The sequence below is a fragment of the Haemaphysalis longicornis genome, unplaced genomic scaffold (assembly GCF_048455015.1).
Source record: "Haemaphysalis longicornis isolate Haplotype H1 unplaced genomic scaffold, Haemaphysalis longicornis Haplotype H1 scaffold_1, whole genome shotgun sequence".
In the NCBI taxonomy this organism is placed as follows: Eukaryota; Metazoa; Arthropoda; class Arachnida; order Ixodida; family Ixodidae; genus Haemaphysalis; species Haemaphysalis longicornis.
This window is the reverse complement of record NW_027526203.1, coordinates 24809792-24825047: the sequence shown is the minus strand read 5'-3', so window position 1 is coordinate 24825047 and position 15256 is coordinate 24809792. Positions and strand designations below refer to the sequence as shown.

Genomic DNA, 15256 nt, shown 5'->3' with positions numbered 1-15256 from the left:
TTTTATAACCATCCCTCTTTGCACTGCGTTCGCACCGCAAGGCCTTCAGTGAGAAGAGGTCGGGAGTTGCCCTGGGGGGGGGGGGGGGGGGGGGGGGCGCAGCGGTAAGACTTTGCCCCCCCAAATTGAGAACTCTGCGCACGCCTATGGGCCCTATAAAACATGAAATCTTTCGAATAAAACAATCTTGTATTGCGTAAGGGGCACATAAATCGCCTTAATAAAAAACTCTTCCTTGGAGGTCAGAATCGAGCATCATGAAGGCAACATCTATCCAACTGCACCATTCCAACTCTTCCTTGGAGGTCAGAATCGAGCATCATGAAGGCAACATCTATCCAACTGCACCATTCCGACACGGTCGAAACAGTTTGGGTTTCGGACTGGCTCAAGTGGCATGGGGGAAAGTGTCGTGTTTTAACAGTCTTCTCTTGAGAGACGGGCTGAGATTGTTGACATGACCCCCTCCTCACTAATGCCTCACCTGCAATGCAGGACACACCAATTTTTGCTTGCATTAAAATTCCTCTGCTTACATGCTTTGAAGGCAAAGCCTTATGGCTTCCCTCGGCAATACTTATCGAAGAGTTCTTCAGCTGCTACATTGTGAATGAGTCTTTGCTATTGTTTGCTCATCTTCTGGCCCAAAGTAAGTACAGTCTTTGTAAAAATTTTGTGGGTGAAGGCGGAAACGTGCAGGCTGCAAAAAACTTAATGTACAACCTTACGTCCGGAGCGAGGCTGAAACTTTATAACGCCTTAACATAATTTTGTTACATTTGTAAAGCCCATTATTTGAATTCTTTGTGGTTGAGAAAACTTAGGATTGGCCTACAAAATTTTGACAAAGGGTGTTACTTTGACAGGCAGGTCGAAGTAACACCTAACTCACAACTCTGCTTTCCCAGAATCAGAGTTAATTGTGCGTGGCTGGGATGAACGTGTTGCACTCACAAGCCATCACGTGTATGCGTCGCGCAATGCGACGTCAGTACCACATGCACTAAGCTAACTCTTCCTCTGCCATTGGCAACAGGCAGATTGGGTGTGGTATAAGCTCGAATGCATTAATTATTTCCTCTTTACAGTGGCAGCCATTGAGTGCACCGGACAACACAACTGTTTCCACACGAGACTCTTGAAAGGACCATGAAGACGAAACACCCGTTTGGTTCATTAGAAAGCCTGCGTTGTTCTGATCATAGAATCGCTCACTTTGCCACAAACTTCAAACAAGTAACAGAGATAATAAGAAAAACAAGTGAGGTAGGTATTATTCCCCATTCACAGACTGGCAAGGTCCCTACGACATCGCAAAGTCTCCTTAGTGCAATTGGTGACTGCAAACCAAAACCCCCCTGGGGGATGACTGGCGATGATAGTTAAGCCTCCAGTCCCATTTGATTGTATCACTGAATGCTAGTGTGCACTTAACGCACTGATAACTAAGTTTAAGTTCTGGCAAAAACTACTTCCCCCCTGGCATGTAAGTCACAACAGCACGAAATTTTAAAATGTTTGTAGGTCTCTCACATTTTTTCTGTTAAAAAACATCTTTCATTGCCAGAATGGAGCTGGGGAGGTAACCAAAGGCTATATCTTGCAAACCGGACAAACTTGCAATTTGTCTGCAAGGCCCTTTAAAGGGGCCATGCAGACTAAACACGTTTGTTTTATTTGAAAAATTTCGTCTTTTGTAGTGCCTCCAGCAATTGTCCAGAAGAAGTGATGGGTTATTTACTGAGAAATTAATCAATTTCGGCTAAAATTTTGATTCGCCCACCAAATCGTGTGTTTTCCTGGTGTCTGCAAGGACATCACAAGAGCAGGTCTTCAAGCTGTGCTTATAACCGATTCACAGACCGCCTGCAGAAACTTTCTAATTGGCCGCATCTCTCAACCAGCACTGCACCTTCTTCGCCAACTAAAAAGACTACCAGAAATTAACATCATCTGGTCACCCGGCCACCAGTCCCTCGAAGGGAACGAGGCGGCACACACCGCTGCCCGTGCTCATACACACCGGGGCCGTTACCTCAGAGGGAGAAAACAACGACCGAAGTGCCTCAAAGCCAGCACCAATTCATACATACACCGAAATCTTACCCCACTACATAAACGACTGCCGTCGCTTCCCGCCACCTCATGCACAATTAACTCGCGACGAAGAAAGCACTTTCCGGCGCCTACAAACCAATTCGTATCCCCATAACCCCCCTTTTGAACGCCACGTACCCCACCCAGTACCCTGCCACCTGTAACTTTTGCCCTGTTGCTGGCACCCTATACCACGTGGTATGGGAGTGCCAACGGACTCCCACTCTAACCCCAAATACCAATCCTACATATGAGCAGTGGGTGGAGCAGCTGACCAGCTCCGAGCTCTCGGACCAGCGCCGACTGGTGGAACGGGCCCGGACGGCGAGCCAGCTCCAAGGCATCTTGGAATAAGGATGCCTTTCACTGGGTGGAGGCCCTAAGAACATCCTCCTGCTCATTACTAAAATAAATGTTTGTCTCTCTCTCTCTCTCTCAAGCTGTGCTGGGGAGCTTTGTTTACTGCTAGTGAACCTAGATGGCGCCACCATAATGCAACAGGCCGTTTTCTGCCCTTGCTTTGTTTTCGAATGTATTTGTACCTGGCTTATGTTTTTGTTCAGGTATAAAAAAATCGTTTCGTGAAACATGGCGTTCGCTCGACAAATACGGTCGCGTAAAACACTGTCACTCACGCCAATCGGCCAGTGTCGTCCGAGACAACCCGAAAGCGCCGCAGTGCTGCGCAGCTGAAACAGCATAGTGTGCGCAGTACCAACAGCTGTGCGCATCGGTACTTCAGTTTACGTGTACTTTCTGAACTTCCACAGTTTATCCCATCATTCTTGCTGCTATAAGATAATGTACCCTAAATGTAAGTGCAAATACCTCTTTAGGCAAGCTTATATGCCCTTCCTAATTTGCATTTGCTTTTGCCGGCCTCAGCCAATCGCAGAGCTGGCACATATGACTTCATAGGTTCTGTTGCAGGATAAATGAGCTACTGAGTCACATGGCCATTCCCTTTTTTTCGAACTGATTAAAGCAAAAGTTTACAATAAAAGTACAGTTAAACCTGCGCATAACGAAGTAGACAAAAATTTGCAATTTTTTGTTTTTTGTTACATGCAGGTTTCGAGTAAAGGTTCGCATGAATGAAGCAGAAACGAAACCAAAATGAGACAGTGAAGGGCAACTCACACTTCAAAAATTTATCTCAGAGTGAGAAGCTGCGCGATTTCCACCTGCTGCTTTCCCACGAGCTTAGGTGCAACACGATGCTCCGAAGAAGCAAGGTCACCTACCCCCGTATTCGCAAGCGTGCCTTAAGTATCACTGTTGCTTTGACACTTTCGCAGTGCGTTAACGCATTTCAAGGAGCAAACTTATGCTGAAAAGACGCCCTTTCCAGAACTTGATGCTCTCTTCCGCACTCAAAATTGGTATGAGGGTGCTAGCTAGGGTTCTGTACCGGGCGTCGACATTCTTCTCACGGGCGGAGACTGCACTAAAAATTGCAAGCTTGTCTTGGCAAGGCGAAAGTTTGTTTTCTGGCAGCAGAAAGCATCATTGACAAACCAACACCCCAAACAGCAGTGGAGACGCGCGACTACACGTCCATAGGCAGGCATAGCACCTAACTGGCATCGCACTCAAACATGGAAAGGCACGATAGTTTGCAGAGCAGGAAAAAATCGCTAAATTACTGCATTTTTCCACCCAGTTTCTCAGAAAAAGTAAAAAACAATTACTCAGTAGCATAGTGAATTTGTTATACCCAGGTTAACCAGTGCAAGGCCTTCATTTATTAATTAAACTTTGTTAAATTGACAAATCGTTACATAGAGGTTCGCTAAATCCAGGTTTAACTGTAGTGTCAGTATGATTCCAACGAGGCAATCTTTCAGATGAACCAAACGTGTTTGTCTGTATAGCCCCTTTAGAGGCTTTCACCTTGAAAAGCAAGCAATGTACCAGTCTGCGCCATCTCCCCCATTCTGGTCAAGGTGGTGACGAGCCCCGTCACCAGCGCCTCCCAGAGGACTCTGCAGGTTGACAGGTTGACAGGTTGTCCCTTCCTGCAACGCCACGGAGTAGCTGAGCATGCAGTACCCCACTGCGTCCTCCACAGACTTCTTCAGGGGGAAAGGAATGGGAAACATCAATGAGTGAATTTCAGGGTCCAAATTCAAGGCACTGTGTGTAGCCTTTTAAGAGCCGCACTCGTATCAACCTAACAGAACTGATGGTCATGGAAAGAGGGAGGCTTGGAATGACAATGGGATCGTTGCTACAGTCACCGTTTCAGCAAGTTCCTTTGTTGGAACGATGGCTCCAGCAACATTTTTTATCCCACCTATTTGTAATGACTGTTTGTTAGAGCGACAAGGGCAAACACTCTTAATGTGACAAAAAGTTCCTATGAAAACTTAACCAAGCAACAAACACTTGTTCAATCTTGTTATGTAGCCTCGTGTCACTTCTATGCTTGTTAACTAAAAAGGAAAAAATTCAAGAATTTTCAAGGGTCGAAAAACTTTGGGACTTTCGATGCCATTTTCCCGTCCTTTAAATTTAAGCAGTTGTGAAATACCCACATGAACCTCAAAATTTACTTGCACACAACCAGAGAAAGTACTGTGGCAAAACCGTCAGACTAGTGTTAGCCAAACAAAGCACACAGGATACAACAGAGTGCATACGCTGTTGCTTTTGGTTAGTTTTGCAGTTGCACTATTATTCACAGTAGCTTTCCCACAAAGGGTAAAACAATGTCACGCCATCTCACACACAGTGATACCGCAAAGTTACTTCTATAGTGCAGCTTAGAAAGCAAACGACCCATTCAACCTATGCATAGGTTTGATAAAACATCCAAGTGACTACCCACACTAGCTAAACAGATGTTGAAGCCACCCTTTTAAGTTGCATCGCTACATGGGCGAGAGAGAGAGAGAGAGAGAGAAGTGAACTTTATTGAAGTCTCCGGCGGAGGTAGCAGGGTGCCACGCAGGGCCCTCTTGCTACCTCACTATGTGGGGGCAGTCATCAAGTCGTGTCCCGTCGCTTATGTCGGGGCATCCAACGCTCTCCGCGAGGCTTCAGCCCCTGGATCGCGTCGTATGCATCCCTGCGCGTAATGTAGCATGCATTGATGACTTATGTAACATCGAGCCTTCCGGGCTTGGAACTTTTCAGGGTCACTTAGCGGCTTGTTGACAGGGCCAAAACTTCTGCGGCAGAGACACTGAATCCTGTTCCAGAAATCTCTACCCCGGACGGTGGGCATTTCAGGCAGAGGCAACGTTCAGCGTACAGAGAAACACAGAAAATGGCTTTCCGAAATTCAGGAACACTGTGCTGCATGCCAATGTCAGAACAATATCCACACACTATGCAACCAAAACATATGAGAACACAACAAAAGGGTGGGGGGCATATATTTGCCCCTCAGCAATAACCGTAGCGGTGTACTTACTGGCGTGCCCCCTTCGGCCATTGTGTTGGAGCTTGAGCACCCCCTGTGAAAAAAATACCAATTCACGGACGTTACATCAGTAAAGCCCAACAAACAACTAAAGCATGTGCAGCTCTTGAACAACAGGTGTAAGTGCATGTCACTCAACAAAAAATCCTTCAGAGTAACACGACGAAGGATACACCTGGGCTGTGAGGCCAAAACAGTAGGAGAGGGCTCCGGATGAATTTCAACTGACTGGGGATCTGCGCGTCACTAGTCTCCCAAGTTTTTGCAGAAACCCAGCGGGCCATAAACAGTGGTCAATTGGGCTGCCAAACAATAAGTTGCAAGCAGGGAAGTTTTTAGCCCTGGTGAGGCACATTTCCATTGGCTGAGCAGTCAGACTTGCATGTTCAGACATGGATTGAACAAAAAATTGGCTCCAATCCATGCTGTGAACGTGGTTCGACTGCGAAGCTGTAAATGGCACCACTGCTACCATCAATCACGCTCTTCACCTCCCTGTCTGACTCCCCTTTCTCCTCTCTAATCTTTATATCCCCCTCCTCCCCCTCCCCACCGCACTGGGTTGTATGCAGGTGAGCCCCCAGTTGGACTCAATAATATCCCCAGTGCACTTCCTTTCCTTTTCACCCGAACCACCTAGTAGTAGTAGTACTGTCTCACTCCTCTCTTGGAGAATTTAACAGAGGTTTGTCCAATGCAATTCAAACTTCCCGCCTTCGCAGTTCTCATGCACCCCCTGCCTGAACAGCATGGGAGCTAAAGTTCTGTTCTTTTTTTGCTTGCTTTCATGTCACCCATGCCAGCACCTTACTGCGAAGTTTGAAACGCGCTGTTTCTGGCAGCCACTTTTAGAGTCTTTCGCAGGGTAAGGAGGAGGGCGACACCGCGTCTTTGGTGCCATATCTATCCGTGCTTCCTTCTCACTCGTTTTATGCGCCGCCCTTCCCACTCCCAGACGCTGAATCCAAACAACTGTCAGCCAGCTCCTACATGCCTGGGCGTAGCTTAGTCGGCAAGATGGGCTCTCGGTCCTCTTCTGTGCGTGTGCCCAGGTTCGATCCCTGGCAGTGCCTGCAGTTTGTGTAGCTAGGGTGTAGCCACTAGTAGCGTGGGATGTATGTTTGTATAGCCAGCACAGTAATCCCTCATTAACTCAAAGTCCTAAAATCCGCTGAAAATTTCGATATAAGTGGAGTTACGAGTTAAAGGGGGGGATTACATGGCACCTATGGGAGGCACAGCGAAAAAAAGTTTCAATTTAACCGATATTTCGAAATATCCGAGTTTGAGCTAACGAGGGATTACTGTAGTAGCCTGGGAGTTTTCTGCTGACGCGGATACGAAAATTTCCTCGGCTGGTTAGAGGTATAGTACTGCCTCACAGTAAAAGTTGAAAGTGCCTCCAGCCAATTTGTAGACTAGAGAAGTTAATGCACAACTCTGGAATTTCCGACACTACACAAACAGGGTCTGAAAACATAGCAACATCAAAAGATGTAAAACGAAGGAACAAGCAAGGTCCAGCACATCTTTAACCATTTATTTCTGAGCTGAAAGATCGTGCACCGACCAAAAGGGTCACCTCATGAATTCTGGAGAATAACATACTCTCTCCCACATTTTTAATAATATCACGGGAGTGATGACTTATCTGCGTGTCAGCGCCTTATCACAGTGTTCAGCAGCAAAATAGGAGAGTATGCGAACACACATGAAGCCATATTCAGTGTGAACATCTGCTACACTGTTTCCTTGAGGCGATGCAATGCGTGCCATGATATCTGCATGACAGAGAAACCGGGGTCATTTGAAGCACATGCTCACCTCCAATGTGTGATGTTTCTCTCATCACTTGCCCAGAACGTTCATTAGGAACGTTTACACTGCTTAGCTTCTTTTGGCAGCTAGCAAGCGGCTTTCGCCGAAAGGGAAAGAAGGGGGTGGGTGGCTCTAGGGAGAACAGCATCGCAGCGAACACTCATGCAGCAGATAGTTCTATGCGCGTGCGCGTACTCTCGCCCATTTCGCCGCTAGACACCGTAATAAAGCGCTGACACGCTGACCGGTCTTCGCACCCATGGTATTAAAAATTTGGGAGGGTGTAAAGCCAAGGTCACTTTTGGTGTACACTATGCTACTGACATTCACAGTGGCATGCAGGTCTGGAGACATGGGGTAAAAACAAAACCCACAATTAGTAAAAAAATATTCCACAAAAATTTTAGAATGGTTGAAAATGCAATGCATACCTCTCCGGCACTGCACGGGCTAAACTCCGAAAACGGGCGCGACAATGTGAGCAGCCTGCACATGTTAACCCCAAAATTAATCATGAATCATCATCATCATTTATTTACCCTTACAGGCCTTGTCTTGGGCATTACATAAGGGGGGGTGGGGGCAGAAATGAGGGCTTGTGATGGTCATAATAAATAAGGGGAAAACACAGGAGCAATATCAAAACTACTTAAAACAAAACAAGACAACAGCGAGAACAAGAAGATTACATAAACATGACAACAACAATAACAAGAAGATTGCACAAATGGGGGAAAGCGAAAAACATGAAAGCATATACATGTTTGGAGAAACAAACGAAAAACAAGAAGACAGGAGGAAAAACAAATGGAACACCAAAGAGAAAAACAAAAAACACATCCCCATTGTGTTAATACGCTAGGGAAAGACGTATGTAATGTAAGGACCAGGAGACAACGTCACAAGGACAAGCCAACGCTGGTGCTTAACTATGTTTAAAAAACAGCTGTTAATATGTTCACTTGCACTAGTCAACATGACAAAGCTACAATCGTGATGAAGCGAAGTTATCGCTTCTCGGTCGATTTGGTAAGGTCGGTTGGTGCTGCAGGGAGCTTCAGAAAGCGTAACTATTCTGCGTTTTCCCCATAGTTTTTCTCAGACTGAAACGCTTCTGTGATACGAGAGGACAGCTGATAGGCTGAAGACTTGCGTGCCTTTTATACAGACTAGCTCGGGCCGAGAAACCAGCATTATAGATTTTTCTTTTTCCTTGAGAGGCGGGAGGGGAGGGAGGAAGCTATGGCAGGGTTAGGAAAGAAACTGGAAGAAAGTCAAGTAGGGTTCAACCTAATGCATATGCATCAAGGTGAAGTGGTACAACAGCGTATTCCAGGACTGTTATACGCAGACAACATTGTTCTTGTAGCTGATAACCAGACCGATATGCAACGGCTCATAAATATTAGTGCCCAGGAAGCCACCGACCTCTGGTTAAATGTTAGCACAGAAAAATCAGGAATAATGGTTTTCAATGATGCCCCCACTGACGCATTGTCTATCCAGCAAGGTGAATTACCCAGAGTGAAGGAATATAAATATTCGGGAGTGTGGATAAACGAAGGGGATAACTACTAAAGAACTCATGAGGAGCAGTAAGGGAAAGCGAAATGCAGCTATAATGATGCATAGAGCTCTGTGGGGGTATAACAAATATGAAGTAGTGAGAGGAATGTGGAAAGGAGTAATGGTTCCGGGTCTCACATTTGCAAATGCTGTACTCTGCTTAAAATCAGGCGTCCTATAAGACTTGAAGTGAACCAGAGAACGGTAGGTCGCTTGGCCTTAGGCGCGCATGGAAAAACAAGTAACGAAGCAATAGAAGGAGTAACGGGCTGGGCGTCGTTTTGTTTTCGAGAAGCGCAGAGCAAAATATGTTGCGAGATGAGGTTGAGAGCAATGAATCAACGTAGGTGGGCAGCTAAGGTTTTTAGGTACCTAAACTTGAAAAGTGTGGACACCCAAGGCTAACGATAAAGCACGGAAAGTACAGTGGAGAATCCAAAACAGCCAAAGTAACCAAAAAAGAGGCAAGGCAGATAGAAATGAATAAATGGAGAGAAAAAATGGAAGCTAAAATGTCGTTAGAGATGTAGAGGGCTGAGAAATTGGCCATCAGAAAGGAAAATTTCTACGATAAATCCCAGGGTATGGTGGCTATAAGGGGGAGGTGATGCCAAGGACCAGTCAGAAGCGATGCGCCGGTTCATGCCTGGCGCTGATTTCCGTAGTTCGATGCCCGCCTGGCCACCCGCTCTATGCCCGCAAACCAGCAGAAGTTCGCCGCACGCGCAAGTGTAACTTTACTAAGCATGCAAGTGGCTCGAAGTGGCATATACTTCGCAACTCTCACTGAGCACTTCTACGCGTTCTGTTCCGATACGCATAACCTGTGCAATCCCGAACGTCACGCATCTTTCGCTTCCAACTTCCATGTTGTACTCCATGCTTCCCATTCTGTACTCGACGTTATTTTAGACAACATACAAAGAAGAGGCCGTACCCGTCTGCATAAATGCACAAGGCACGAAAACCACCCTTTTTAAAGACGAATGTATACTAACTACACGAAAGCAGAAATTCAAAGGGTCTGCTTCTGCGACTGCAGCCTTTCACTTCAACTAGTAGAAGGAACAAATTGGTCAGTTTTGACGTACAGAATCTCTTTCCTGTACATATTTAAACTGCTAACATTTTACTGAAAGCAAATAAAAAATGAATTAAGTCTGCAACTAGAAGAAATAACAGTAAAGACACTCCATTTTCTTTAAAAAATGCACAAATATCAAGGCTGAAGTGTAAGCGCACGAAAAAGTTTGCCTTTGGGTACTGCAGTGTTCACTCTCGATGACAAAAAAAAAATTACGTTGCTACGTCTTCAATTAGGGTGATCAGTTTTTGACATTTACAAAAGTGAAAAAGTATGTGTATACTTGCATACAGCAGCACTTCCTCCTGAGAACGAAAATAAACTAATTCCCTCTGCCAATACAGCACTCTTAATTTTATTTTAACACCGCAGGTCTTTTCTCACCATAGTTCTTTTCTGGGCGTTTGGGGTTAGCAGCAAACTCACCCTTTTCGCCAAATCCTTTGCACGAAATCAGTAAGGAATCCGCTTCCACAAGCAGCTCTTGCGCCATTGCACTGTTAATGACCTCTAAATTATTCACAATTGTGGCTTAAAAGAAAACTTTCACTTCAACACTGCACTCGATTCCAGTGAAGGTATGGGACTCGTGAATATAGGGTTCCAGCCTGCCTGACGCCTGCGAGCGTCACCTGAAATGGGCTAAATAAAAGTTGTTTTTCTCTTTCTCGATTGCAGTTAAGAAAACGACTTTTTCGAATGTTAGGTTCTGGTAATCCATGGTACAAACTAAATGCTGCAACATTGCTAGCTTCAGCAATCTCGTGCTTCGCCGAATAGGTGCTTTGCGGTTCACATTTCGCGATATCAGGCACGGTTGGGGAGTTATTGGGAGCGCTTTCGTCTCCATGGGCGTCGGTACCGTCGTTGTGCAAGGAGGCGACGACGCTACCACGGTCGACCACGGTAGCGTCGTCGCCGTGGAGTTAGGCCGCCCGTAGGCGTCCTGTACGCGCTTTTCTGGGGTGGTTTCTCTGATAAATACTCATAGACATTGGGATAAATAGTAAGGATCGCATCACTCGTAATGTTAGGTCGGTAACGTGAATTTTTTACGCAAACAAGTGCGTCGGCGACGCTTTTCGTTTTACGCCAGAGCTCATTGAGCTCTGAAATGAGCTCTGGATTACCGCTTTCAGTACTGACAGAAAATTTTGAAGTGACAAACTCTGCCCACAAGGCACAAAGAAGCACGTGTGCGAACTAAAAAAGCAAACGACGAACGACGGAACGTAAAGCGCATTTCAAACGAAGTGAACGCGCCTGGTCATACAATCCCCCCTGTTCTGTGGTCATACGCCAACCCCACGACCCCACTCGTTACAACTTACCCGCGCTTCGCTTTCAACAGGCGTCGAAGAGCTGACCGGAGCGCCACCCCGGCCACCGCGGCCGTGTCATACTTTCTCTATGGCCGTGTCATGATGTGCGAAAAATCGCTTTCCCATCAGCGGGGCAAGCACGCTGACGCCACCTCCCCCTTCTAGCCACCATACCCAGGGCAGTGCTTTGCCTTTTGAGGCTAGAGCAGGTTGCTTGTGAACTAAGAACTTTGCGGGGAAGTATTCACAAAACGATGGTAAAGAAACAAACTTTGCGGCACATGGTGAGGTTCTTCGATTTACCGTCTCGGACTCACCGCGGACTCCCCGAGAAGCAGTCCGGCTTTCGATTTTCCCACGTATCCCTATGGCTTCGGGGAATCCTCGGACTACCCGCGGACTATCCGCGGTGAGTCTTTTCAGTCCTTTTTGGTAAGATGACACGTCATCACCCCGCTACAAAGGGGAAATTAATAGCCATCATCATCATCGGGAGTGAGTACGCAGTACGCGAAAGAACCAAGGAACTGTGTACTAGAAGGAGTAGGGCTGAGATAGCGCCAGTGACAGCCTCTCGGCAAACACCCCTTCGTTCTGCGTGACCGACGCACTCACGCGGTCCGCCCCCAAAAGCGTCAAACAACCACCTTGCCCCCAGAGACCCACTACCATTGGAAAAAAGAATGCAGCTGAAGGCTTCGCACAAGCTGTGTACGGCTGATTAGCCGAACGGCAGAAACGGCAGCCTCGGAAAAAAGTCAGCGCCGTGCACACTTACTACCTGTCCTGCTCTTCGGCCCGTCGGTGCCGGCGACGAACCGCTGGCGGACTAGCGCGGTCGAAGTCTAGCAGCTGTGCGGGAGCACGACGCCCGGTTCGAACGGTGGCACGGGCACGGGAAGCACGGTCGGGCCTCGCGCTGCTCGCATCGTTCGAAATTGGATCACGCGCTTTGTACGAGAGAGAAAAAAAGAAGAAAAGGTTGCCACTATGGCCTGGACGCATTTACGTACACGCTAATAGCCGGTAAAAATGAAAAAAAAAAACAACATAAAGGCGACTCAAAACCCAGGAGATGCCCTAGCTGGTTGCAGCTGGTCCCAGCTGAGATGGTTTATGGTTAAATTCCCAACTGGGACCAGCTAGAAGCAGGTACCAGCTGGACCTGCAGCTAGTCTTACCTGGTTACAGCTGGGAATCGGCAGCAGCAAATTGCACAGAACACTATGCGCAATAATAAGATGAACAAAAGGAAAAGGGTGTTTATTTATCGCCATAAAAGCGTTACGGCTAACGAAAAAGGTGTTTATTTTTCGCTATATAAGCGTTACAGCTGCGAGCATTGCTGCATTTTTGGCGACCTCCGCACATCTTGAATTTTTTCCATCAACAAACAAGCCATTGCAGTGCACAGTGGGTGCGACGTCAACTTGCCGCTGTCTGCCCCAGGTGGCTGCAATGAAGCGAAAACCGATTTTCATATATTGTGCATGCTATTAGTGGCAGATATCTGTGGTTAGTTAGTCTGTATGGATTCCAAGGGTGGGTTAATGGGAGGGACAAATTAAGTGGTTCCACCACTTACGGCTTCAAATTATTAAACAACTTGCTAAAGCCTTAATTTATAGCATCTAACCTCACAAATACCACTGAGTTATATGATTGTCATAAGTAAAACGTGGGCGTCGTAGAAAACGGTGTTCTCGCCATTCCTTTGTGTCCTCGTAATTGTGCAGTCGAAGTTTTGTACATGGCCGGGTCCAAGTCTTCTCTGTCGACAAGCATAAATCGCACACGCGCGCACGCACGCACGCACACACACACACACGCACGCACGCGGCATGACAGCACAGGGGCCCTATTCTCGACTGCACAAATTGCCGGCATTTCGTCCATGTTTTTTTGCGTAAGCACGACGTAAGCAATAAGTGACGTGCTGCACCTATAGCTATGACGACATGCAGTGTAATTTGACGAGTCACTCATAAAGATCGCTACCAAGGTATCAAATATTGTGCAAGAAAGATATAAAAACACGTGGCGTGTACTATAAAAATTAAGACGGTAGCTGAGGCTGACAAGAAAAACACATTTCTGGAGGTCAAATTTGGCGCCAAAACCACAAGGCGATCGAGTAACGTTGATCCAAAAGCGAGCGAAAGGCGAATGTCGAGCTAAAGAACATCACACAATTTTTTTACCGTATCTATTTATTTCTTTCAATCGCTTTTATTAACATAGCTGGGCTCTCTGCTTCAATGCAAGCTTTGTTGCGTTATCACCTTCCCTGCCGCCACCACCGCCACGCCATCGTCTGCTGCTATGTTACAAGTTTATGGCGTGATCACAGAAAAAGACGGCCGCGACCATCGCTTCTATGACACATAAGAGCAGCGAAGCGCTACGCCTGATAACCGCGGAGCGCACCGATGTCGCCGATTCACTCATTCGTCAAGCTCGGCTGCAATCAGCGCTGTAATGAACTAAATAGTCACTTTTTATTGTTATTTTTCTCTTGAGTTCGATCATGTGACCCAACAGCTTACTAGGACAAGCATGGACAAATGCAATGTATTGGGTTCTCTTTGTCATGGAGAGGCTTGTTCTGCCCTCTTATGTTGCGGTTACGCCAAACAAATAATTTTTATTTCATTGCCAAACATAAAAGCAAAATACTGCACGTCATTTGTATGTTCCATGATCGCTGACTTGGAAGCAGTTGAAACTATAATTTGTTTCGGTAGGAAACATGCTTTAAACAGCGCGCATGCGAAACTGCGCCTGCTGCAAATTGCCGCACATTTCGCGGCGCGGTAAGCCGGGGCAATATTGTGCCCTATTTTGCTTGTATTTTGCGACAAAAACAGCCGCCATTTTCAAGCTGTTACGTAGCATTACGTCACTTTTACGCAGACTGAAGTTGCCAATGCATGACGTAATCGTTCCCGCCAACTGTTTAAATTACGTCACGCCTTCTCAGCCAATCACAGAGGGGGTGTGTATTACAAGCAGTATTGTTGTTGAATAGCAAAGACAGGCTTACGTTGTCATGTCCGCTGCATTTAGTCTGGTTTTTCATTGCCGGCCAAGAATTATGCGCCTTTGTAACGAGAAATAAGGCAAACTTTAGAACTGGTGCCCGTAGACGACATGAAACGTCAAAATGACGACAGCACACACAACCGCTTTGTCAACCGGAAGCACGTGACCAAAATTGAAAGCCAATCAGAAAAAACTTCCGGAAAATTGCCTGAATTGCCGGCAATTTGTGCAGTCGAGAATAGGGCCCCAGGGCCAAAGTTCCGCGCCAAGCGTGACAATCTAGTGACAACAAGCATGACGACGTGCCAATAACCACCTCCTTAGGGTGACGGGCAAATAAACCCCTCTTTTTTCAGGATACGAACAGAACGGCAGCACTCTTAACAAAAAAAATTGTTTTCATATTACAATTACTTGAAAAACAATATTTGAGAACTACAAAGCGTCTCGTTATAATTTCTATCTCACTGATCTCCACTTAGTTGCTGGACTAGAGTGTACTAGAACTGATGATGATGGTTGGGTTTTTTTATGGCGCAAGGCCGACTAAGGGCAAAGAGCGCCAGAGGAAAGTTTATTTAATGAAGTGAAGTGGTTACAGAAAAAAAAATTGTCAACCGAACATAGTAAAATCAGTTACAGATAATGGTGATGGCTGGTGTATAGGGCCAGATTTGATTATGCGTGATAGGAAATGAGGTTTAAAAACTTAACGTCTGACAAATACTCAAACACACGTTTAACAGAAACAATGGCTTCGTCACCTAGAAACTGCGATGGATGTAGTGGGATATATTGTCTGTAGAGTTCTCTGAAGTGTTTGTGTCGTCTTGTGTGAAGTGCCTTGCATGTGAGTAGTATGTGCACTACGGATAGGGCCTCTCCGCACCTGCTGCACTG

At 46.3% G+C, this 15256-nt stretch overlaps 1 protein-coding gene across 1 annotated transcript in view; it reads right to left on the bottom strand.

Moving 5' to 3' along the window:
* Positions 1-11385, bottom strand: part of LOC144159016 (uncharacterized) — an 86687-nt gene extending 75302 nt beyond the window's left edge. The window contains exons 1-3 of the mRNA XM_077690283.1: positions 11324-11385; positions 5516-5558; positions 4012-4115 (exon numbers count right to left, since the gene is read on the bottom strand). Of these exons, the coding sequence (XP_077546409.1) occupies positions 4012-4115; positions 5516-5536 (125 nt within the window). The 5' untranslated portion in view covers positions 5537-5558; positions 11324-11385. The remainder of the gene's footprint in view (positions 1-4011; positions 4116-5515; positions 5559-11323) is intronic.
* Positions 11386-15256: the final 3871 nt, after the last annotated feature.